The 24341-nt window shown below is 41.4% G+C and overlaps 1 protein-coding gene across 4 annotated transcripts; it reads right to left on the bottom strand.

The window, feature by feature from the left end:
• Positions 1-277: 277 nt before the first annotated feature.
• NFYB (nuclear transcription factor Y subunit beta) lies at positions 278-14612 on the bottom strand. Of its 4 annotated transcripts, none has more exons than XM_060776908.2 (7): positions 14480-14612; positions 6976-7069; positions 6308-6438; positions 5625-5822; positions 4480-4561; positions 1588-1667; positions 278-1435 (listed from the first exon to the last, which is right to left on the bottom strand). In XM_060776908.2, exons 2-7 carry the CDS (start codon positions 7067-7069, stop codon positions 1403-1405), a joined length of 618 nt encoding a protein of 205 aa, XP_060632891.1. In that variant the 5' UTR covers positions 14480-14612; the 3' UTR covers positions 278-1402. The 4 variants fall into 4 exon arrangements, with proteins under 4 accessions (XP_060632891.1, XP_067325327.1, XP_060632890.2 ...); XM_067469226.1 differs by lacking the exon at positions 14480-14612 and adding an exon at positions 10412-13862 and having other exon boundaries at positions 1588-1659; XM_060776907.2 differs by lacking the exon at positions 14480-14612 and adding an exon at positions 10412-13858.
• Between the last annotated feature and the right edge of the window lie 9729 nt (positions 14613-24341).

The raw sequence follows: 24341 nt of genomic DNA, 5'->3' as shown, positions 1-24341 counted from the left end.
ATTGAAACTCCAATGAAGAGGAGGGAGAAAAAGAGGAAAAGTGAAACATAGTTGTTTCATTTTCAAAGTCTTGATGCTAGGCCATGGTTTTTCAGAAGCCATCTTTAGCGACCATTTCATCTACAGTGGATCATCTTTCATACAAATACCATGAATTGCTGATGATCATAGCATTTGAACAGCAATAGTACAATCCAGCACTGCCATAATAATCCCATCCTAGGTAATAATGTACTGATACTGTCTTTGGAACAATCTGTACATCTACAAAATTAAGTACAATTATTTAGGTAGATTAATTTATTGCAAAGACAGGAAACAGTCAGCAATGTCAAAGCTCAGGTATCCCATTTCAGATCCATTCAGACACATGCTTACAGTTTCACCTGTTCTACAAATAATATCATTTGAAATCCCACTGATGACTGAAATGTAAGTGAACCTTATTTTAAAAAAGAAAATTTTCCAAAACTGTCAAACTTGAGTAAAGAGAATGTGGCTTCTTTAAAAAGAGACCATAAATTAAAATGGGTTTTATTTCAAAAACAACAGGGCAAATGCCTCCTAAATCAATGGGATCAACAAAAATTGTACTACATCTCTCTAGTTCTTGCAAAATAGACTGCACTACAAAGTACAGTTAACACTGCTGCTGGGCCCCAGACAAATAACACAACTAGCCCTGCGCACAAGTAGTCAGTTTGTCGATTTCCCCTTCTCTTTTATTTAAGTTGTGCAAAGCAGCTCTTCCAAGATTATGTACCAAGCTTCTAAAGCTAAGTTCTAAGACTGGTTCCTTCCAGGTTCACATGAATTCTATTATTACACTTAAAAAACTGGGAGATTTTGAACTGCTGGCGCTTGAGGAATTCCCTTTCAAAGTTAAAATATTAATAAATACTTATTGTAACTTAGTCATGCAAGACAGTTACAAAAGAAAAGTTCATCTCATTTTTATAAGAAAGGCAACTTGCATTCAAAATGAACTGTACCCTTATGTTTTATTCAAAGGGTAAAACGAGACTTAAACCCAGCTGTTTACTAGAATTACAAAAGTAACATGATTCAATATGAAAATAAGAAACTGTCTACAAATCTCTGACAGTAGTAAATTGCAATATACAATGCATACAGGAGTTATACAGAGCAACAAACTCTTGTACAAAAACAAAAATAGTTTAATACCTTTAAAATCCAATTTCTTTTAAAATCATTCATGAAAAAAGATTTGAGTTCACACCTCAATTAGTCAAGCCTCAGGCAGCTACATTACAGCTATTGAATATACAAAGTGACAATTCTCTCTTTTACCAGTCATTTCAAACTAAATTTTCCTTTCCTCTAGCATTTGCTAGTTCGTTGACCATCTCACTCATGTCCCCAAATCCAAGGTCTTCTTCCATCATGAAAACTGAATCTGCTGAACACCGGAAATCTAGAAAATACAAAAATAAAGTAAGACCAAGGGCCCAACTAGCAAAATGATTATTGAACTATTTCACCAATTCAATAGTTAGAATTGTGCTGCAGAAAAAGTTGGAATATTGAAATGTTAACAAAGAGAAATAGAAGTTGGGTAGACTATACCTGTTGATAAGATGTTGTATAAACCATAACATTTTGCTGTTGGCCATCTGTAGTTATTAAACCCGCTGGCAACTGGTTAGCTTAAAAAAGAGAAAAAAAGCTGTTTAATTAAGGCACCCATACATAATACACAATAATACCAATTTATCATATTCACAATTAAACAAAAAATCATGCTCAGCATACAATTATTGGACTACTTAAATACAATCGGCCTTTTACTTGTGTGGGTTTAAATTCCACAGATTCGATTATCTCCTTCAATGTCATTGTCCTAGAAGGTGGTAAGAGGAAATACAGGTGCAGGAGGCTTGGAGCAAGGCAGAGGTGTCATGGTATCAAAGCAGCAAAGGAAATGACAGGCCATGGTTGGCGGGAAATGAGACAAGTGGAAAAGGAGGATGAACTGCTGTCAGCTTGGCCTTCTTGCAACTATCTCCTTCAGTGTTATCCTCCTCAAGAAGGATCATGACGCTAAGGGAGGTTTGTGCAGCAGTAGCTGGGAACTATAGTTTATAACATGCATGTTTGGAGAGCCTAGAGCAGGGGTCCTCAAACTACGGCTTCATTTGGACGCCATGCAGAGGCGGGGAGGGACGGAAGGCCCCTCGTTCCCTGGATCCAGTAAGGCAGTGGTTCTCAATCTGTGGGTCCCCAGGTGTTTTGGCCTACAACTCCCAGAAATCCCAGCCAGTTTACCAGCTGTTAGGATTTCTGGGAGTTGAAGGCCAAAAACACCTGGGGACCCCAGGTTGAGAACCACTGCAGTAAGGGGATGGAGCCCTTCTGATTTTCGTGGGGGGGGGGGGGGGGTTGTTAAAAGACACATACAAGTTGACCATCTGCTTTCCTTTTGCCTTCTGGGCTGAAGATGAGTCATTTTGGCGCTTCCGTTTTGCAAAGTCCCATTGATTCTTTTAAAAAGAGAAGAACTATACATCACAGCATCTCCCAAATGCCAAGGTCTATTTTCCCCAAGGCTCTCCAGTATTTATTGTTGGTCATGGGAGTTCTGTATGCCAAGTTTGGTTTAATTTCATTGTTGGAGTTCAGAGTGTTCTTGGTTGGAGGAGAAACTATACATCCCAGCACCTCCCAAATGCCAAGATCTATTTTCCCCAAGGCTCTCCAGTACTTATTGTTGGTCATGGGAGTTCTGTATGCCAAGTTTGGTTTAATTTCATTGTTGGAGTTCAGAATGCTCATGGTTGGCAGGGGAACTATTCATCCCAGCAACTCCCAAATGCCAAAGTCTATTTTCCTCAAGCCTCTCCAGTATTTTCTGTTGGTGATGGGAGTTCAACTGATAGGTTGATCAGTAAACATATTCATGGGTTCCCTGCTGTTATATTAAAACTGTTACCCAGGCTGTGACATGCTTGAAGTCAAAATTTCATGTATTTGTAATTAGAAATAAATATTTCACAGTGTATCATTACATATTATTTTTGTGATTAATCACTATGCCTTATGTTCAGATTGTAACAATGAAAATACATCCAGCATATCAGATATTTACATTACGATTCATAACAGTGGCAAAATAAGATATGTGCAGTTTTTTAAATAAACAAAAACAAACTATAGTCTGGCCCTCCAACGGTCTGAGGGACAGTAAATTGGCCCCCTGTTTAAAAAGTTTGAGGACCGCTGGCCTAGAGATATTTGCTGTTTTCACACACTGCACCCCAACTCCTGCAAATGCAGAAGGCCAAATTACATCTATTCTGTGCCAACATGTTTTAAAAAGATGACACAGATACACCTGATGCTACTTAACAGACTCATGTAAGAACAAAACAAAAAAATAGTTCAACAGTGGATAGACTTGAGTACCACCTCATTTTGAAAGCAAAATGTTATAAGGAAACATACAGAACACCTAATCTAAATTACAAAGTTAACTTGTATTTTAGGTGTTATTGCTTTCAGCTGAGAATAAGCAGCCACTTTTGCTACTGACATTTCCCCTCCACACTGCAAATGAATATTTTCAGTTTGGTACACAGCATGGCTGTTTTGCCATGCAAAATTTGCCTTAACCAGGGTAGATTTTTCACCATGTCCAACACTCTCCTGTAAGCAAACAGAAACCTTGCTCCTTCATATACTATGGGGTATTTGTATTTGTCTGTGTTTGCCAATACTCTTGAATACATGAACGTGCACAAGCTCTTCCAAACCTATCACATGTTGTGGACAATGTTTCTAGAACAAGGAGCTCCTTCAGAAACATATATAGTTCTACTCCTGTGAGGATATTTCACATGCACATTTCAGACTTTTAAAAAGTGATATAAAACAAGTATTGCTGGACTAGATTCAGATACAGGTATATAACTGGGCTAGCAGAAACAGTAACACCTCCGGCGTCTTGAAAATGTTCTACATAGTCCACAGATGCTGCTGAATGGGACAGGCTGTGCCAGAGGCAATGTCCTGCTTGTTATCCTTGCTCACCATGGCTAAATTCAAGTTAGCTCAAAAATAAATTTCATCTCTACATGAACAGTATCATTTCTTCCTTATACTTCAATAACTCATCCAGTGAAGTAAACAAACTGGATTCCTAACACTTGTTAAAGACCAGTACAATGAACACAGAAATTTCACTTTATCTCTAATGCAGTCTTTTTGCAGAACCAATCTGCACATTCAGCTGTGAGTTGATCAGAATAGGTGACAACAAATGATATCCACGCATGTGGGTTACAGTCCAGAAGTTACATCTTACAACCTGTATTTCATTTTAGCTACCAAAGATTGGTATGCAAGTAACACAGTAACAGTAGTCCTGCATCCCGTTTATTGTAAACCTTTCTCACAAATACTAGCTAAAGTTAATGAGTTACTTCCAATCATAATGTTAAATATAATGGCAATAATACTTACTAAATGCTTCTTCTGTGAGTTCCTCACTGAGCCCGTCCGCCGTGGCAACTGCTCCTCCAATTCCTTTTTCTCCCTTCATGGCCTTAAAAAAAGAAAATAATGATAATACATTCCATGCAAACACAGCACAGCCACCATATCCACAGAAGTGGTACCTGTGATTTCATTTTCCTAAATCTGACAAAAAAGGAGCAGGGAAGAAAGCAGTGTCCTCATGTCAGTGGTGGCTCATCCAAGTGCCACCCACATGCTTGTTCTCAGCCAGGTTTGGTTGCATGCACAACAGGCCACCTGACTTGGAGAGCCACCTTCTTGCTTACTGGTTGGCGGCTGGTCCCCAAACAATGCAAAAGGAAGATTGCACTTTTGCAGAATCATTAGACAGAGTGGCTACTTGGATTCTTTCTGAAAGAATTCTAAGAATTCCACCATCACTGTTGCCCTATGCCAGTTTTTAGTTAATACATTTTGCCCGATTCTCTTCAAGCCTCACAGAGTGAAAGTGTTCACTCATGGGTTTTGCACAGAAACTGCAAAAATGTTCATTTAAGAGTGGCATAGGGCAACCATGGAGGAGGAAGAGGCTACTTGCTTCTTCTTTGTGAAGGAACTCTGAAGCAGAAGCAGGTAGTTGTTGGAGTGGCTGGAGTGCTTCCAACTGTAGATTCAAATGTACAATATTGTGTATGTCTCAATCCATGGTGGGGTTGAATCCATGGATTGTGAAGCCACGAATACATCAGTCCCACTGTATACTACACTATACAGGGCACATGTAAGACCAGAAAAATATTTAAATAGGCTTGTTATTCTGTCCTGTACATATCTTCCAAATAAATATATTTTCTTTACTACCAATGAAAAATCAGCTATGTCAGCCTTCGCCAACATACTGTTCAGCTGTTCTTCTCTATATTTCCATTGCTGTAAGCCAGCATGGCTGTGATACATGATGGCTGCGGATTATGGTATTTTAGACTAACACAGCTGGAAGGCAACAATCTGGGGAAGGCTAGGCTAGATCGCTCCTCTTCTTGCAACACATGGATATTCAGTCATCCTAATGTGCTAAAACTCATTACAAGTCAACTGCAACAAACAAAATCCGGCAAATCATTGAAAATGGGAAGGAAGAAATTACACACCTCTCTGAACTTCTGCAGATATAATTTCAACGGCTCAACATAGCTGTCAAATCCCAAGGTGGACATGGCAAAGAGAATATCCTCTCCATTTATAGTCTTCCGTTTTTCTTGGTGACATCTCTCACTTGCTTCTGACGTTATAAAGCTGATGAATTCACTCACACACTCTTGTACACATTCCTTTGCATCTTTCGCAATCTAAAAATACATAATTTATATTCAGTAAATCAATAGTACTTGTCAGTATAGTATAAATTAAAACACTAATAAATCCAATGTAAACCGCCAACAAAATTAAACATTCCAGAGAATTAATCTTGTAAAACCTGAATAAATAAAGTTCATGCATCACACAAAAGATGCTTCTGAGAATTTGGAATTAATTATATTTCCCCCTGTATGATCAGTGAGAAGACAGCCTACTTCTTATTTTAAGAATGCCAGTCAATTTGTCATTGAAATCTTGTACACTTACCATGAGAAGAAAGAGAAATTTTGTTTTAGTTTGTATAGAGATGCAGAAGAACAAAGAGTATGTAATACCACATTTCAAACAGTTCATTATCTTTGGCCTTAAAACCACAAAGAATACAATACAGTTGTGAATGTTTTGAAATAACCCCAGCTTCTTGATCCCATAAATGCTGAGGAATGCTAGCAAAGCTTTCTATTCAAGATATTACCTTTCCTGTTTGAGGTATGGCATTCTTCATTATCCTCGCCACATTTGCAATTGGAAGGTATATATCTTGTTCTCTGAAACTCTCTTTAGAGCCATTTGTGTCTTCATGGTCATTCATGCTGTCCTCTGTATCTAAAAATGCAACATAAGTATTATCTGCACACACTGAGAATTTCTGACAGCCATATTTATATTTTGTATTAGCAAATTTTCCATGGATACAATGGTCTACTTTTGCTGTCTTTCAGTGCTTCCACCACAATAAGTAATTCCCTTTCACCTACATGCCTCTGTACCTCCTAAAAATCTGGTCCTCTGGAACAGATTTTGATGCCATAAAATAAATGGGGTTTACACTTGAAGGCTGCAGCAAGAAAGGAAAATCCCAGATTGTGCTGTTGTTGTATATGGAAGAACACTATTGACTGTAGGCCATTAGCATCTGACCATAATAAAAACTGCTATTAAAAATTCCTAAAACGATTGTCTCATATTTTTACTTAACATTTCAGCATGATATTCCAGCAACTTTGATTCCAATTAATTATTAATATTAAAGAATGTTTAAGATACAGTTTTGATCCACCAGCTATATCCATTGTGCTGGTGAAAGGATATCATGGGGCACAACCCAGAGTGCCTTCTCACTGTTATGTGTATGACACTTACCATCTTGAGGCTGTATCACATAGTGGCTTCCACCAATGTAATCCCCAGCAATTCCCAACTGAGAAGCATCTGTTGTAGAGTTATCACCATCCATCTGTAATAAAAACAGTTTTTAAATAATCCATGCTTTTTTTTCCCAACATTGTGGCTGGCAGAACATTCAGAAGTCATATTATCATAGCTGCTGGGTATTTACGCTCATAAATAATTGAACATTATCACAAGAGCCTACATTTGATGATGGGTATGGTAGCCCAAGGTTGGGAAAAGCTACTTTATAAAGTCTTGTTCAATCAGATGAGCCAAGTGTGATTTGAGCATTGGACTAGAACTTGGGAGACTAGGGTTTGAATAGCTGCTTGGCCACAAAAATCTACTGGGTGACCTTTGGCAAGCCATGCCATCTCAGCCTCAAAGAAAGGCAAAGGGAAACCCCTACTGAACAAGCCTTGCCAAGAAACGCCAGGGTAGGTTCAGACTAGCACCAAGATTCCATAAAACAGTTATATTTATGCAAACTATGCCAGTATGGACGAAACACTAAACCTTTACCATAGGATAACAGACTCTGCCTTCAGATGGCTTGAACACTTCACCCTCTTGCTCTGACACTTTTGTTTGTTAGCATTCGCATTTGTGGATCTAACTTATGATTTAATTATTCATGAATTTTATTTTCCTATGTTCTTTAGGTCCCCAGCAGGAAAATGAATTATGCTGGAGGAGTTAAGAGATTCCTAGAGAGAATACTTCTACATGCATTTGTAAATCATCCAGCATGATCCTTTTTCTTTTTTCTTTTTTTTGGAGGATTTAGAGAGCCCTAGGGAGGTATTCTCTCAGGTTAAAATGTGGGTTATTTTATTTGTGGTTTTTCTGCTTTTGCATTTAATTCTGATTTTGCAATGTCAAACTATACATACTGAAAATAAGTCAGGCCTGAACTACATGTTATGGTGGCTTGTTTTCACTAAGCATATGTTAATTTATTAGAGCATGGATGGTATGACACACTGGTATTAATTATTATGTCCTTCAGTTACACTACGTAAAGACAATAAACAAACAAAGATGAGGAGAGCCCAGATTCATTCTCATAACACTAAAACAGTTATATCCAGCCAAAATCATTTGCTATAGACAACTAACTCCTTTGTGTACTTTTATTGGTAGAAAGTCTGGATACGAATGCTAGTGAATAAATAATATAAAAAAATAAATGGCAAATTTATTTGATTTATTTTGATTTTGATTTATATTGTCAGCAACATCCAACTAGGAAAACGAACATGTACTTAAAATCAAGATGCACTCATTTTTACATTAAAAGTTGCCAGTTGACATAATAGAAGAAACAAAAGAAAACTTCTAAAATAAAGAAATCATTTGCCAATTTACCTCATAATTCTTTAGGGGGATCATTTCCTTGACCCAAGACTTTTTTTAAAAGGCAACTTGTACTCCCAGAAAAGGCTCCATCAATTAAAAGAGACTGTAAAATGTTTTATTCAAGAGCTCAACTGATTAATTCTTACATGGAGGCCTTTGCTAGCAAGTTGTAATAGCTGCAAAACCAGTCAAGCTATTCAATTCTACATGTACATTAAGACAAAAATCATAACAGTGCTGTCATATAGAGTTACAACTATAAACCTTTTCATAAATACCATCAAGTGGGTAATTCTGTATTTGTTATTGTGTCCTTTTAAGTTGTTTTCAACTTATGGTGAACCTAGCATAGGATTTTCTTGGCAAGGTTTGTTTGGGGTGGGGGTTGTGTTTGCCTCCCTCTGATGCTAAGAGTGTGTAACTTGTCCAAGATCATCCTGCGAGTATCCAAAACTGAACAAAATGTTAAACCCTGGTTTCCAGCGTCTTAGGACAGCACTCAAACTACTACATCACATCGATTCTCTTATTCCATATAAATACTCGTTTTCTAAATGTATGCAACAAAAACTATAAGTATAATTACATGTCCAAGTAAATAAGTCTCTGGCATCATCAAAATTATTCTATACATGCAGACAAACGAGGCAACATAGAAAACCTCATATGTGACATTCTTCTACAATTCAGCACATGATTATGACCTGCACTAGCGAGTAGTTAGAATTGCTATATTTCACTGAAAAATAATTGTGCTGGATACTGCTCTGAAAAAAAAGAGAGACTAGATCACACTGAAGACTCAATCAGTTGTAGCAGCGTTTTAATAAGCTAGATTAGTTACATTGCAGCTACTCAGCATATATCATATGTCCTTCATCTAATTTAGTTTTGGGGCTGCAACCCTACACCTAGCAAAAGACCCACTCAACTCAAATTGGGCATGTTTTTATGAGCCTTTAGCACTATATTATGGATGTCATAAATAAAGTGATATCAGATGTATTTCTTTCTATGTATTTTACTTATTTACATTTCAGTTATGTTTGCAGTAACTTGTGTAGTCAAAACACAAAGTGATCTTGTTCCTACAAATAAAACTGTGTAATACTGCACATAGGAAAAAACCTGCATTACCAAAAGTATACAGCAAGTTTAATAGTAAAGGGGGTTAATTTACCAATTAGAAAGTGACATGGTGATGCCCAATGCTCAATGCTTTCAAGATCTTGACCACCTAATTATAGGCTCTCATATTTTCTCAAGTTAAACTTTTTATATATAATTGAAGAGGTTTTTTTGTTTATCTGACATTCACAATCTCTTGTTGAAAAAGGACTCCCTTTCTTAGAGAAATATGAAACAGATGCACCTAATACTACCTAACTAGTGGTACTCTCAAGAAATCAACAGGTCAGTAACATTTTGTATAAAGGACAAGGTATGTTCTCCAATTGCAGTTACATGAAAGGATAACAGATGCATAGTCTCATTTGTTGTAGGCTGTTAAAACAAATTAAGTAACTATAAATAAAGGAGAAACACATGCTGTACCAAACAAAACAAAACAAATGGGAATACAACTACCCAAACCTTTTAAAAATTATCTCAAAAGATATTTTGTCTAGGACTGAAGCAAGCAAGCAATTTCTCAAATATGGCAAACACAAGATGAAAATCTGACCCTTTCCAAAAATTACAGAACCCCTCAATGACAGCCAACTATTTCTCAGTCTTGATTCATACAGTTCCATCCACTACGTGCATGCATTTTCAAACAAGAGAACTGAAGTTTGCAATTACAGCACAATGCCAATTTGGAGCAACTCTGTATACGTTCTAGAAGCCAATCTCAAGATTTCCACATATACTCCTAGATCTATTGCATGAAGGTGCTTCAGTTATACAAGATTTGGCAAGAAAAAAGTGACTAAGAAAGAGGATGAAGAAGCCTGGATGCATAAGACAAAACCTGGAACAAGTCACAAGTCAGGAGTCAAGGGGCAATATCTGAATCCTTCAAGACCTTGAAAAATTGTCCACTCACCAATGATTGTGAGATGACATCCAGCATCACAGCACCATAAAAACACTTTGGGATTCTTAGGCGTGGAAATCAGGTGAAGCGAGACAAGAGCAGGTGCTTCTCCAATGAGGGGAGAGACCCACTTGTCAAACCAGCTTCCAAACACCACCACCCCCCATCCAGGAAGGGCAGAGGAGCAAAAATAAAAAACAAAACAAAATTCCTTTCTAAAAGGCTAGGCCATCGCCACTAAGGTGCAGGGGTAGAGGAAGGATGATCTAGAAACATGGCAGACAAAAGCCCATCTACAAAAACAGGCCCAACTCCACCCTAGTAAAATAAAGGATTTTTTTACAAAGGGGGGGGGGGGAGATAAAGAGAAGGAAGGCCAAGCCTTGAGAATATTAAGAGTACATAGCTGCACCCTGCAAAGAGGGCACCGCTCCCAATCTCCAAGTGACTCCATGGGGCTCCCCATTGTCTAAGCTCAATCCCCCTCCTGCCTGATGGCCTGAAAATGTGAGAAGGGGAAAAAGGGGGGCTGTGAAGCCATTGCTTTCCGGTTTGCCTGCCCCTGCTTCTTTGAACCAAACATGCAAAGCTACCTTAACAGGTAAGCGGCATTATTTCCTCCTCCTGCTCCCATTTGGGGGTAGGGGTGTCACCTCCTGTCACAATACTATCTCCTCTTGTCCTCTTTTTTGGAGGGGGTTGGTCAACTCTTATCATGACAACACTCCCTCCTCCTCCTCCTATGCCCCCCAATTTGAAGGAACTCAGCTTTTGCCACAACACTCTCCTGCATCACATTATGAGGGGGTTACCTCTTGTCACAACAACACTCTTTCCTTCTCCTCCTGCCTTAATTCTGGGGGGGAGGGGGCTCCCTTCACATTTTGATAGCGGTCTGTCACGGCAACACTCTTCCCCTCTAAACAGATTTTGTTCATTTTCTTGGTTTCCTCCTTTCTGTGGAAATTGTCCACATGCTTGTGAATTTCAATCTAGCTATTTAAAAAACTCCAAAATCAGGCCAGTAAATAAAGAGCAACACTCTGAAAACAGGGGAATTCCAGACAGGAAACAATCAGGACCAACAAAGGATTCCCACAGACAGGAATCCCAACAAAGGATTCCCACAGACAGGAAGCAGCCAGGCTTTGAAGCTGCAAGGCCATTCAATGCTAATCAGGGGGGCCAACTGCAACATTCACATTTGCCACAAACAGACAATAGTTCCTTCTCTCACCCTGGACAGTCCACAGGTATATAAACCTCACTTGTCTAGTTTCCAACAGACCTCACAACCTCTGAGGATGCCTGCTATAGATGTGAGCGAAACGTCCACATGCTTCTGGAACATGGCCATAACAGCCTGGAAGACTCACAGCAACTTTCCCATTCCTTATTGCCCCATTTTGAACAAGTCAGAATCCTACTACAACAACATTTTGCTACAAAACTCCCTCTCTTCCTGCCCCCGTTTCGAGAACGCTCCTGTTGGGGCAACATCCGACACTGCTACCTCCTTCTCCCCCTATTTTGGGCTGCTTTGGGGACAATATTTGGAGGAAGGAAGGGAAATCTCTTGCCACTCCTTCTGCCCCCATTTTGGACTACTTTGAGGACAATATTTTGAAGAAAGGGGGTGGGGGTGTATTGGCTCTTGCAACAATAATAACATTATCTCAGGCCCCCAATTTGGAAGGGGGTGAGCTCCCGTCACAACAACAACAACCTTTCCCTCCACTCCTTCTGCCTACATTTGGAAGAGGTTGAGCTCCAGTCACAACAACAACAACCTTTCCCACCACTCCTTCTGCACCCATTTTGGGCTGCTTAGAGGACATTTTGAGGAAAAGGGGGGGGGATAGGCTCCTGCAACAACAACAATGACAACAACAACAGGGTTGTTGCAGGTTTTTTCGGGCTATGTGGCCATGTTCTAGAGGCATTCTCTCCTGACATTTTGCCTGCAGGCGAAACGTCAGGAGAGAATGCCATATCAGCCAGGCCTTCAAATGCTAATGAATGTGGTCAGTTGAAACATTCACACCTAGCTCCAGCAGAGAAGAGCTCTTTGCCCCACCCCCCAGTCATTCCACAGATATATAAACCCATTTTCCTAATTCCAACAGACCTCACTACCTCTGAGGATGCTTGCCATAGATGCAGGCGAAACGTCAGGAGAAAATGCCTCTAGAACATGGCCATATAGCCCGAAAAAACCCACAAGAACCTAGTGATTCCAGCCATGAAAGCCTTCGACAATACATGGCCATATCGCCTGAAAAAACCTATAACAACTCAGTGATTCCAGCCACGAAAGCCTTTGACAACAACATTGCCTCAGGCCCCCATTTAAAAGGGGGGCAGCTCTAGTCACAACAACAATCATCTTTCCCTCCACTCCTTCTGCCTCCATTTTGGGCTGCTTCGAGGACAATATTTTGAGGAGGGGGGGGGGGGTCAGCTATTGCAACATTTCCTCAGGCCCACATTTGGAATAGGGTCAGCTCCAGTCACAACAACAACACACTTTACCTTCCCTCCTCCTTCTTCCCCCCATTTTGCAGAGGTCTGATCCTTTCCCAACAGGCCTGGGCCAACTTGGGCCCTCCAAGTGTTTTGGACTTCAACTCCCACCATTCCTAACAGCCTTAGGCCTCTTCCTGGGGTCAGCTCCAGTTATAACAACAACAATCTTTCCCTCCACTGCTTCTGCCACCATTTTGGGCTGCTTCGAGGACAATATTTTGAGGAAAGGGGGGGGGGGGGTCAGCTATTGCAACAACATTTCCTCAGGCCCCCATTTGGAAGAGGGTTGGCTCCAGTCACAACAATAACAACAACACTCTTTCCCTTTCCTCCTCCTTCCCCCCAGTCACAACAACAACACTTTCCCTTTCCTCCTCCTTCCCCCCAGTCACAACAACAACACACTTTGCCTTTCCTCCTCCTTCCCCCCATTTTGCAGAGGTCTGATCCTTTCACAACAGGCCTGGGACAACTTGGGCCCTCCAGGTGTTTTGGGCTTCAACTCCCACCATTCCTAACAGCCTTATGCAGCTGAGGAGGGAAAGGGAAGGGGCCTGAGGTTGTTAGGAATGGTGGGAGCTGAAGTCCAAAACACGTGGAGGGCCCAAGCTGGCTCAGGCCTATTTCCTACTCTCCTCCTGCCTAAATTTCCTGAGGAAGAAACGCTTGGCACAAACAACAACAACACTCTTCCTTCTTTCTCAAGCCCTCCATTTTTGAGGGCAGAAAAGGGTGGGCTCCTGTCAGGATGACCCTCCCTTTGCTGCCCCCATTTTGAGGGGGAATTGTCTCTTGCCACAACAATAACAACAACAACAAAACTCCCTTTCCTCCTCCTTCCCCCCATTTTGCACAGATCAGATCCTTTCCCAACAGGCCTGGGCCAACTTGGGCCCTCCAAGTGTTTTGGACTTCAACTCCCACCATTCCTAATTGCCTCAGGCCTCTTCCTTTTCCTTATGCAGCTGAGCGAGGGAAAGGAAGGGGCCTGAGGTTGTTAGGAATGGTGGGAGTTTAAGTCCAAAACACCTGGACAGGCCTGTTTCCTACTCTCCTCCTGCCTAAATTTCCTGAGGAAGAAACGCTTGGCACAAATAACAACAACACTCTTCCTTTTCAAATCCTCCATTTTTGAGGGCAGAAAAGGGTGGGCTCCTGTCAGGACGACCCTCCCTTTGCTGCCCCCATTTTGAGGGGGAATTGTCTCTTGCCACAACAATAACAACAACAACTCCTCAGTTGGATGAGGTTCTGCATCTCCAGTCAGGAAATCCTGGCGAGGCCTGCTCCTCTCTATCTCTGGCCTCCTTCAGAAACATGGTTTCCTCCTGTGGCGACGACACGGCTCCCTGGCTAGGCCTTCCTTTCCCGCCTCCTCCTCAGAATGAGTACAAAGCGCCATTCAAGGCGGGAGTGGGGCCCGCTCTTCCTTCTCTCCTTCCTTCCACGGCGAGAGGAGTAGCAGCAGCGTCGGCGGGCAAGGAGTCGGACATTTCATTCGAGCCTGCAGTGAAACCGGTTACCAATCATTGGCCGGAGCCAGGCACAAACCTCCAGTGCGGCCCTGGTTGGCTCCCTCCGCAAATCGGCTGTTTGGTTGGACAGAAAATGGCTGCGAAGGAACCAGTCCCAGCGCGGAGCCCCGCTTCCCGGAGCCGGCCTGCCCTCCCTCCGCACCGCCTCCCAGGCAACGGCCCCGCCCGCGGGGAAAGGAAGGCTCTTCCCGCCAGGGGACGCCCCGCCCGCCGCTGACGCTCACGCCGACAAGCCTGGCAAAACAGAGAAAGAGAGAGAGAGGGAAAGGCAGAGTGAGACCCAGCATTGGCCTTGGTCTCTTTTTGCACTGAGCCCAAATGCACCATAGTTAATAACTCCCCTATATTAGGCTGTAATTGACAACACCATATCACCAGAATATATAATTATTATATTGTATTATTATTAGTATTATATTGTATTACATTATATTATTATCAATATTATTTATTTATTTATTTATTTACTTTGCTTGTATACCGCAGTTTCTCAGCCCAACAGGCGACTCAACGTGGTTTACAACAAGGATAAGAATCAATCAACGATACACAATTTAAAACCATAAAAGCATAATATACAATATTGACACAACAATAGACAACACAATGCATCTCATAACTAGAGTCGTGATCCAATCCGTCGTCCAAATTTCCATTCCTGTAATCATCACATTCATTGCACTGTTTAACCGAATGCCCGTTCAAACATCCAAGTTTTTAATCTTCTTCGGAACACCATTAGCGAGGGGGCTGATCTTACCTCCATAAGAAGGGCGTTCCACAGCCGGGGGGGGGCACCACAGAAAAGGCCCTGTCTCTCGTCCCCGCCAGCCGCACCTGTGAAGCAGGCGGGATAGAGAGCAGGGCCTCCCCAGAAGATCTTAGGGTCCTGGCGGGCTGATAGGCAGAGATACGTTCGGATAGGTAACTTGGGCCAGAACCGTTTAGGGCTTTATAGGCCAACGCCAGTACTTTGAATTGAGCCCGGTAGCAGATCGGCAGCCAGTGGAGCTGGTGCAGCAGAGGAGTTGTGTGCTCCCTGCGCTTTGCTCCTGTTAGTATCATGGCTGCCAAGCGTTGGACTAGCTGGAGCTTCCGAGCCGTCTTCAAAGGCAACCCCACGTAGAGAGCGTTGCAGTAGTCTAGACAGGATGTAACCAGAGCGTGGACTACCGTGGCCAAGTCAGACTTCCCAAGGTACGGGCGCAGTTGGCACACGAGTTTTAACTGTGCGAATGCTCCCCTGGTCACCGCCGAAACCTGAGGTTCCAGGCTCAGCGATGAGTCCAGGGTCACACCCAAACTGTGAACCTGCGTCTTCAGGGGGAGTGCGACCCCATCCAACACAGGCTGTAACCCTATACCCTGTTCGGCCTTATGACTAACCAGGAGTACCTCTGTCTTGTCTGGATTCAGTTTCAATTTGTTCGCCCTCATCCAGACTGTCACAGCGGCCAAGCACCGGTTCAGGACCTCGACAGCCTCCTTAGTAGCAGGTGGAAAGGAGTGACAGAGTTGGACATCATCCGCGTACAGATGACATCGCACTCCGAAACTCCGGATGATCTCTCCCAGCGGCTTCATGTATATGTTAAACAACATGGGAGACAGTATTGAACCCTGAGGAACCCCACAAGACAAAGGTTGTGGGGTTGAACAGGAGTCTCCCAGTAACACCCAGTAACACCTATTATATATCAATATATTAACTTTACATGGGGCTGCCCTTGAAAACGGCCCGGAAATTTCAGTTGGTACAGCGGGCGGCAGCCAGGCTCTTAACTGGCACTCCTTACAGAGAGAGGTCAACCCTCCTGTTTAAGGAGCTCCATTGGCTGCCGTTCATCTACCTGGCCCAATTCAAGGTGCAGGTGCTTACCTACAAAGCCCTAAATGGTTTGGGACCCATCTGCCTTCGTGACCGCATTTCTGTATATGAACCCACGCAATCTCTGCGTTCATCTGGTGAGGCCCTGCTCACGATCCCACCTGCCTCACAGGCGCAATATAAAGACTTCGCTGGCACCTTTATATCATTTGAGGGGATGACTCTCTAATTAACTTCCGCTGCCACCATAACTATAACGTACAGGAACACTCCAGCTGCTCAAAATAGTAAAAAGGGGTTTAAAGATCACCAAACACTGTATCTTCTTATGTGCTTCTTTAAAGGAAAACAAGTTGAGGATGTTTGAAATGAACTATAGCCACAAAGGCACACTTGACTCAGGCTTTTTAAATTTTAAAACTATCAAGGAAAGTTTATTGATAGAAATATACAAGAAAGTAAGTGCTGCTTTAAAATCTTGGCGGTTACAGAGAAATTCTGGTTTGTCTTGCAAGCGTAATGGTTACATGTAAATGGTTCTTTCTTTGTTACAACAACAGAGATTTTCTTCTCTTTAAAACCAAGTACACTTGACAGGAACTGAATCTCTGTCAAGATACAACTGTAGCTTAGCTACCCTAAACTGAGGCCTAGCTAACTACAACTCCAGCTATTTTTCCCCTAATAGCTTTTTCCAGTTTGCTACAGCTTACTTTGCTGGCAAACCTAAGGCAAACTGCCTATTCTTAACTAATCTCAAACACGAACTCCTAAACTACCTTCCTACTCTAATCTCCAACAACAATAGACTGACTGAAATAGCCCTCTTCTTTCCCTCCAAACCATGCTAAACTCCGCCCCCTTTTCTACACCAATCCTGGCTGTTCTAATGCTGACTCAGGCCTAGGACACTCCCCCTCTCTAAAATGGTGTTTTTCCCTGAACTAAAATGGCTACTGCTGCCCTCTGCCAGGCTTACTAAAGCTGCAACTAACTGGCCTGCTTCTCCTAGGCCCTGCCATCCAGGCTGGCAAGGTAAAGGATCTTTACAACCATCACCCCTAAAAACACACAAACACCCAGCAAAATGGACTTTAACCCCCCCCCCACCGAAATAAACCATATATACATGCATATGTATACATTCGTATACATATACACAAGCACACATATATATATGCAAGCACACAAATATGCACACATACACACCTACCTATACGCCTACACACATATACACATACATATACACATATATGCATAGAAACAAGCACACACGTATACACATATAAACACAGAAATATACATATATGCATGCACACATACATACAGACACACATATATACACAAGCACACACATATACACATCAACATATACACCCACACACATATACATATACATACACACATAAATGCATATACACAAGCACACACATATATACATATAAACACAGAAATATACATATACACATTCACACATACATACAGACACATGGAGTTGTAGTTGCTGGGATTCACCTACAATCAAAGAGCATTCTGAACTCCACCAATGATGGAATTGAACCAAACTTGGCTAACAGTTCTCTCATGACCAACAGAAAATACTGGAAGGGTTTGGTGGGCAGTGTCCTTTGGTTTTGGAGTTGTAGTTCACCTACATCCAGAGAGCACTGTGGTCTCACAATTATAGATATGGACCACACATGGCACTAATACTCAATATGCCCAAATAAGAACACTGGTGGAGTTTGGGAAAAATAGACCTTGACATTTGGGAGTTGTACTTACTGGGATTTATAATTCACCTACAATCAAAGAGCACTTTGAACTCCACAAATGACAGAATTGGGGCAAACTTCCCACACAGAAACCTCATGACCAACAGAAAATACTTAAGGCCATCCAGTCCAACTCCCTTCACCAGGGCAAGAAAACATAATCAAAGCTCTCCTGACAAGAGCCATCTAGCCATAGATATAGATAGATAGGTATGATTCACACACCCACTGATATAGTATCATAGATTTGAAAGGGACCCCTAAAGAAGGACAATGATCTGTTGCATGTTCCAGGGTAGGCAAACCAGACAATCTCTACATCAACAGTGGCAAAGAAACAACAAGAAATACTGTTTACCCACAAGCATAAAGAAATTACATATATTAGAAACCAACACTTTCTCATTACTTTATTTTCCAGATCACCAGGCTAGGCCACAACAATGTGTGGTATAATTATAACAATGCGTGGTATAATTATAATATCACATTATTATTATTATTATTATTATTATTATTATTATTATTATATTGCATTACACTAGACTATTATAAATATTATATAGAGTGGTTCTCAACCTGTGGGTCCCCAGGTGTTTTCATAGAATCATAGAAGAGTTGGAAGAGACCTCATGGGCCATCCAGTCTAACCTCATTCTGCCAAGAAGCAGGAAACTCGCATTCAAAGCACCCCTGACAGATGGCCATGCAGCCTCTGCTTAAAAGCCTCCAAAGAAGGAGACTCCATTATGCTCCAGGACAGAGTTCCACGGCTTAACAGCTCTCATGGTCAGGACGTTCTTCCTAATGTTCTAGTGGAATCTCCTTTCCTGTAGTTTGAAACGATTGTTCTGCATCCTAATCTTCAGAGCAACAGAAAACAAGCTTGCTCCCTCCAATTGTGGTGCCCAGAATTGGACACAGTATTCCAAGTGTGGTTTAACCATGGCAGAATAGAGGGGTAGCATGACTTCCCTGAATCTAGACACTAGACTCCTACAACCCGCAGCAATCTGAGCCAGTTTACCAACTGTTAGGATTTCTGGAAGTTGAAGGCCAAAACATCCGGGGACCCACATGTTGAAAACCATTGATAAATGAAGCATGAACAAACTTCAACCCTCCAGGTGTTTTGGACTTCAACTCCCACAATTCCTAACAGCCCGTAGGCTCCCAATTGTGGGAGTCGAAGTCCAAAACACCTGGAGGGCCAAAGTTTGCCCATGCCTGCCTTAGGCCATATCACAATACCAAACCAAACAGCAAGGCTCAATAAGACTTGAATCCACTCTTACGTAGTAATTTAAATAAGACACTTATAACAATACAGTAAATAAATAGGAGAAAACTGAATATATACATCATATTTCCTTATTGAAGGGGCAAAGACACTCCAATAATCAAAATGTTGGGGCTCTAGGAATCAAAATATTCTATAAATCCAAATCCAAAAAGCAGGAAGCCCCTTTCCAGGTGAGGATGAGGAAGGACACCACGAAAGTTGAATCTTTAAACCTGCAAAATGCTGTTTATTGTGTGGCCGTCAGCAATAATGAGAAACATGCATTAAGAATGCAGTCAAAGGGTTTGTCGCACCTAAAGTTATTTTACATTCATATTTATTACTTTCATTAAAAACAGAAGGCACCGTTTGGTTGGTGTTCAGAAATCAATCATCTCATTGGTCTTAGATAGCCATTATGGAATCTCATTGGTTCTTATGTCTTTCTCAAAAACAGAAACATATAACAATGGCACTGTTCATGTGTCTCTGACCTCGGGCTATGGATCTACAGGCCAGGTTATCTACTTGCGTGTTGCTTTTCTACATGCCTGTGAGAAATTAGGGAGTAGAGAGTGTGTGTTACTATCTTGCAGTTTGTATCCTTGAGCAACAGAGAACAACCACTTTTTTTCCCTGTGGCAGCTTTCTCTAAGCATCAGTATTTTCTAGCAAGCAAGGCCTCTTTGCAAATTATGGGACCTACAGTCATTAGAAAATCACATTTTTAAAACCATGTCCCTCTCACAAAGATCCCGTCCGAAGGAAGGAGTTCCCCTTCTACTGAAGAGGGTGAAGAACGACACCACAAAGTCGAATTGCTAATTGCAGAAGCTGTTTTGATTGTGGACCAAAGCAAGGCAACAAAACATATATGCAAAAGCAATCAAAGGTTTTTGTCATACTCAAAGTTAGGTTACGTATGTATTTATGACTTTTACATAAAATTAAAGGCACAATTACATTGGTGTTCAAAGATCAATCATTTCATTGGTCTAAGATGGCCAATCCAAATTCTTATTGGCTCTTCTATCTTTCTAACAGCAAAAGGTGTCTAACAATGGCACTGTTCATACCTATGACTCGGAGCTTGGCATCTGCGGGTCAGCCCTTATCTACGAGGGTTGAATGAAAAGTAATGCTTCCACCTTCGTTACTTGGGTTTGGATGGGAATATTTTAATAAATCAAACACAGAAATAATCCTTAGAGTGTGCTCTTTAACTACCACTATTCACTTTTCCACATAATCTCCAGGCTATTGGATACATTTCTGCCAACGATGAACAAGTTTTCAGAAGCCGTCATGGAATAAGTCGACACTCTGTTTCCGTAACCAGTGTCTCACAGTTCTCTCAACATACACATCATGCACAGATCTTCTGATAGCCAAGCAAAGCAATAATGTGACCCACACGTTCTTGTGAAATGCTAATTATGCTTGAAATTTCTCTCTGAATGATACGATGATCGTCCTGAATCAATCTGTCAGCCTTTCGCTTGTGAAACTTGGTGGTTGCTGTCACAGGATGTCCAGCTCTTTGTCACGCAAAACAGATGTTCTCACCTCAACATCTTTAAACTTACTTGCCCAACGACACATTAGAGGTAAATGATACAGCCATAACTGGTACTTATTGATAGGTTTATTTATGGCGGAATGAAAATCACACATAGTTCACGTCTTTACAATCCACACGCTGTCTTGCTAGAGAAAGATATGCCACACAGATGATCAGTAAATAATAAGGTGTTTACTCTTTGTATATACAGTACTGTGAAACACGATGTCCTTTAAGAGAGATTCAAATGGTGCTTGTGGGTGTCCATGTGAGAGATCTTCTTCCAGCAGCCCTGAAGCAAAAATACAAAACTGTCTTGACAAGCACCTGCACAGAAAACTTAAACATGTTCTGTAACTGTTGCCAAAACTCCCAGGCTCAGCTAGCTTCTGGGCATGACCCAACCAATCAGCTTCATGCTTTGCATGCTTTGCATTTTTCAGTTAACACACTCACCAACTGATTTTCACATGCTCCAACATTTTCTGCCATGAATGCACATCGATGTAGTGTGTCTTTTAGGTTATCTCATAGTTGTATCTCATGTCTAGATTCCCCCCAATTTTGGGTTAAGTGGCTGAATGTCCAGATAATAAGCCTATATTTCTCATACCTTGCTACCTGATATACAGACCTTTTCCATTTTCTCTTCGAAGACATTAGTAACATGTATTCCTTTGAATCTTTCAATATATATGCTTTAGGGGTTTACATTTTGAAAAATACACATAAAATATCACAACACCCAGCCCACAGTACCATGTTCTCTGTTATAGTAGTAATGTCCAGGAACACTAAGTGAGGCAGGTCTATATATTGCTCAGAATGTCCTTTAGACTCAGATTGACACGATGAAAGTGATGATATCTAAAGTTTTATACTGCAGCAAATTGCTAGGCATTCATACGCTTCATAAATAAGCCATTTTGATTCCCAGTAAGATGAATTTCCTGCAGATTTTTTCCTTTTCCCCTTAAGTTCCATAATGTGTGCTATCTTCGTAAGATTCCCCAATGCAAAATGTTTCAAAATGACAGCCAAATTCAATGGTCTTTGCTTCCAGGTAAGTGCGTATGAGATGGCTGCCACAACGCTGTTGAATTCCAGGACTTTTATGAACAATTTTGGCATCGTTATGATTTAAGTACTTTGGCATTAATATTTGAAGAGTTCAGTCCTTTTGCAGTAACAGCCCCGGCTCCTGAGGATATTGACACTGCTGGAGAATGCCTTTTCTCTCTCTTTCAATCTACATTATTGAGAGCTTAGGAAAGTTATACTTCCTACCTCCCCAGTATTTGCCCAATTATAAATCAATAGTAATTGAGTAGTGAGCTCCACTGGATTCAATTGGATAGTGTTAGCTAAGTAGATGATGCACTTCCTGGGAATAAATCCCATTGAGCACAAAGTGGGTTCTACTTTTGAGTAGCAGTGCTTTCCAAAATAACATTTACATAAAATGTTACCAATTGGTACATTATTGCAACGTGTTTCATAACTTTCTATCATACCAAAAAACAGCCTGCCCTCCATATTTGTGATGATGATGATGATGATAATAATAATAATTTGTTGCCTGCCACTCCTCAGAGCACATTATTATAAAATATATATTCTTATTCATGGATTTGATTTGTGCTGGAGTTGTGCTGGAGAACCTACAGATTCCTAGTTAAATATTCTCTTGAGTAAAAAAAAAATATATGGAGGGCTGACGGTAATTCCATGCTGATATTTTAGTGATCAAAAAGAGATTTCACATTGAACCTTGAAGAAGCTACCCAGGGTCCTGAATTCCAACCTCAAACTAGATCCAGCTCCTTGAATAGTTCTTTCAAAGTCTGGACTAAAACCTGTAGCAATTTAACCGGCAGATGCCAAAAGAGAAGGGGTGAGGAGCATGGGACCCACCAGATGTTGTACTACAGATCCTATCAGCAATTACCAGAATGGTTATTGAACAATTGTTGTTTTTATTTATTGTATCAGAAGCAAACCAAGGGTACAATTGTAATGTAAAAAAACTTGGCATTATACTAAATATCCTTTGAACAGTAGCTGGCCACCTGGTGTGCCTCTGGTGTTGCTATAAGAAGGTTCTCCATTGTGCATGTGGCAGGGTTCAGGCTGCATTGTAATAAGTGGTCTGTGGTTTGCTCTTCGTCACACTCGCATGTCGTGGACTCCACTCTGTGGCCCCATTTCTTAAGGTTGGCTCTGCATCTCGTGGTGCCAGAGTGCAGTCTGTTTAGCGCCTTCCAAGTTGCCCAGTCTTCTGTGTGCCCAGGAGGGAGTCTCTCATTCTGTATCAGCTATGGCTTGAGGTTCCGTGTTTTAGCCTGCCACTTTTGGACTCTTGCTTGCTGAGGTGTTCCTGAAAGTATCTCCATAGAACTTAAAAAATATATTTCTTGATTTAAGGTGTTGGCATGCTGGCTAATATCCGAACAGAGGATGGGCCAGAGATGTCACTGCCTTAGTGCTTTCATTAATGGCTGTTACGGCGGTGTTAGGCGTAGACATCCGACCAGAAGCGACTTGAGGAATGTTGAGAGGTATAAACAACAAAACAGAGACTCAAAAGTTTTCTACCCTGACGTTAGAGCTTTCCTTATATACTTCTCTTTAAGATGGGATTATGTTGTACTAACGGTTAAACTGGAGGCAGGGAAATGTGTTGCAAACATATATCCCCAATTCAATGACCTTCAAAGAAGATCTTGCATTAATAGCATGTTTTAACAACTCTCTGTAGATATGAACCCTCAAGCATGGCACTGTTGATGTACTATGGCCAAGATCAGCATAAGATGTAAAATTATGCAGGGAGCCCCCAGTGGCGTAGTGGGTTAAACCTCTGAGCTGCTAAACTTGTTGACTGAAAGGTCTCAGGTTCGAATCCAAGGAGCAGCGTGAGCTCCTGCTGTCAGCACCAGCTTCTGTCAACCTAGCAGTTCGAAAACATGCAAATGTGAGTAGATCAATAGGTAGCGCTCCGGTGGGAAGGTAATAGTGCTCCATGCAGTCATGCCAGCCACATGACCTAGGAGGTGTCTACAGACAATGCTGGCTCTTCGACTTAGAAATGGAGATGAACACCAACCCTCAGAGTCACGCACGACTGGACAATGTCAGGGGAAAAACCTTTATCTTTAGTTAAACTTATGCAGGCAGTTGCTATGAGAATAAAATGCGATTTGCCTTGCCTTCTCCAACCTGGTGCCCTACAGATAGGACTGCAACTCCCATCAACCCTAATGTGTGGGTGTGAATTGTAGGGCAGCTCATCTAAGGAGTACAAGGATGGGTTAAGCTGATTTAATGATATATTGAAGTTCACTGTGACGTTATGATAATGGGGGTGGGTGGGACCCATAAATTAATTATATTCTTCCTAAGGTATACAAAATAGGAAGGAGGAGGAGAAGG

This window comes from Anolis sagrei, chromosome 5, assembly GCF_037176765.1.
Source record: "Anolis sagrei isolate rAnoSag1 chromosome 5, rAnoSag1.mat, whole genome shotgun sequence".
In the NCBI taxonomy this organism is placed as follows: domain Eukaryota; kingdom Metazoa; phylum Chordata; class Lepidosauria; order Squamata; family Dactyloidae; genus Anolis; species Anolis sagrei.
Note: the sequence above shows the minus strand (reverse complement) of the source record. Positions and strands in the feature narration are given on the sequence as shown.

Coding starts and splice junctions, on each gene's coding strand:
- NFYB (XM_067469226.1), bottom strand. CDS start 10,438: ATGCTGGATGTCATCTCACAATCATTG. Junction 7,070..10,411: donor ATGTCATCTCACAATCATTG/GTGAGTGGACAA, acceptor TTTTTATTACAG/ATGGATGGTGATAACTCTAC. Junction 5,823..6,307: donor CCATACCTCAAACAGGAAAG/GTAATATCTTGA, acceptor ATGTATTTTTAG/ATTGCGAAAGATGCAAAGGA.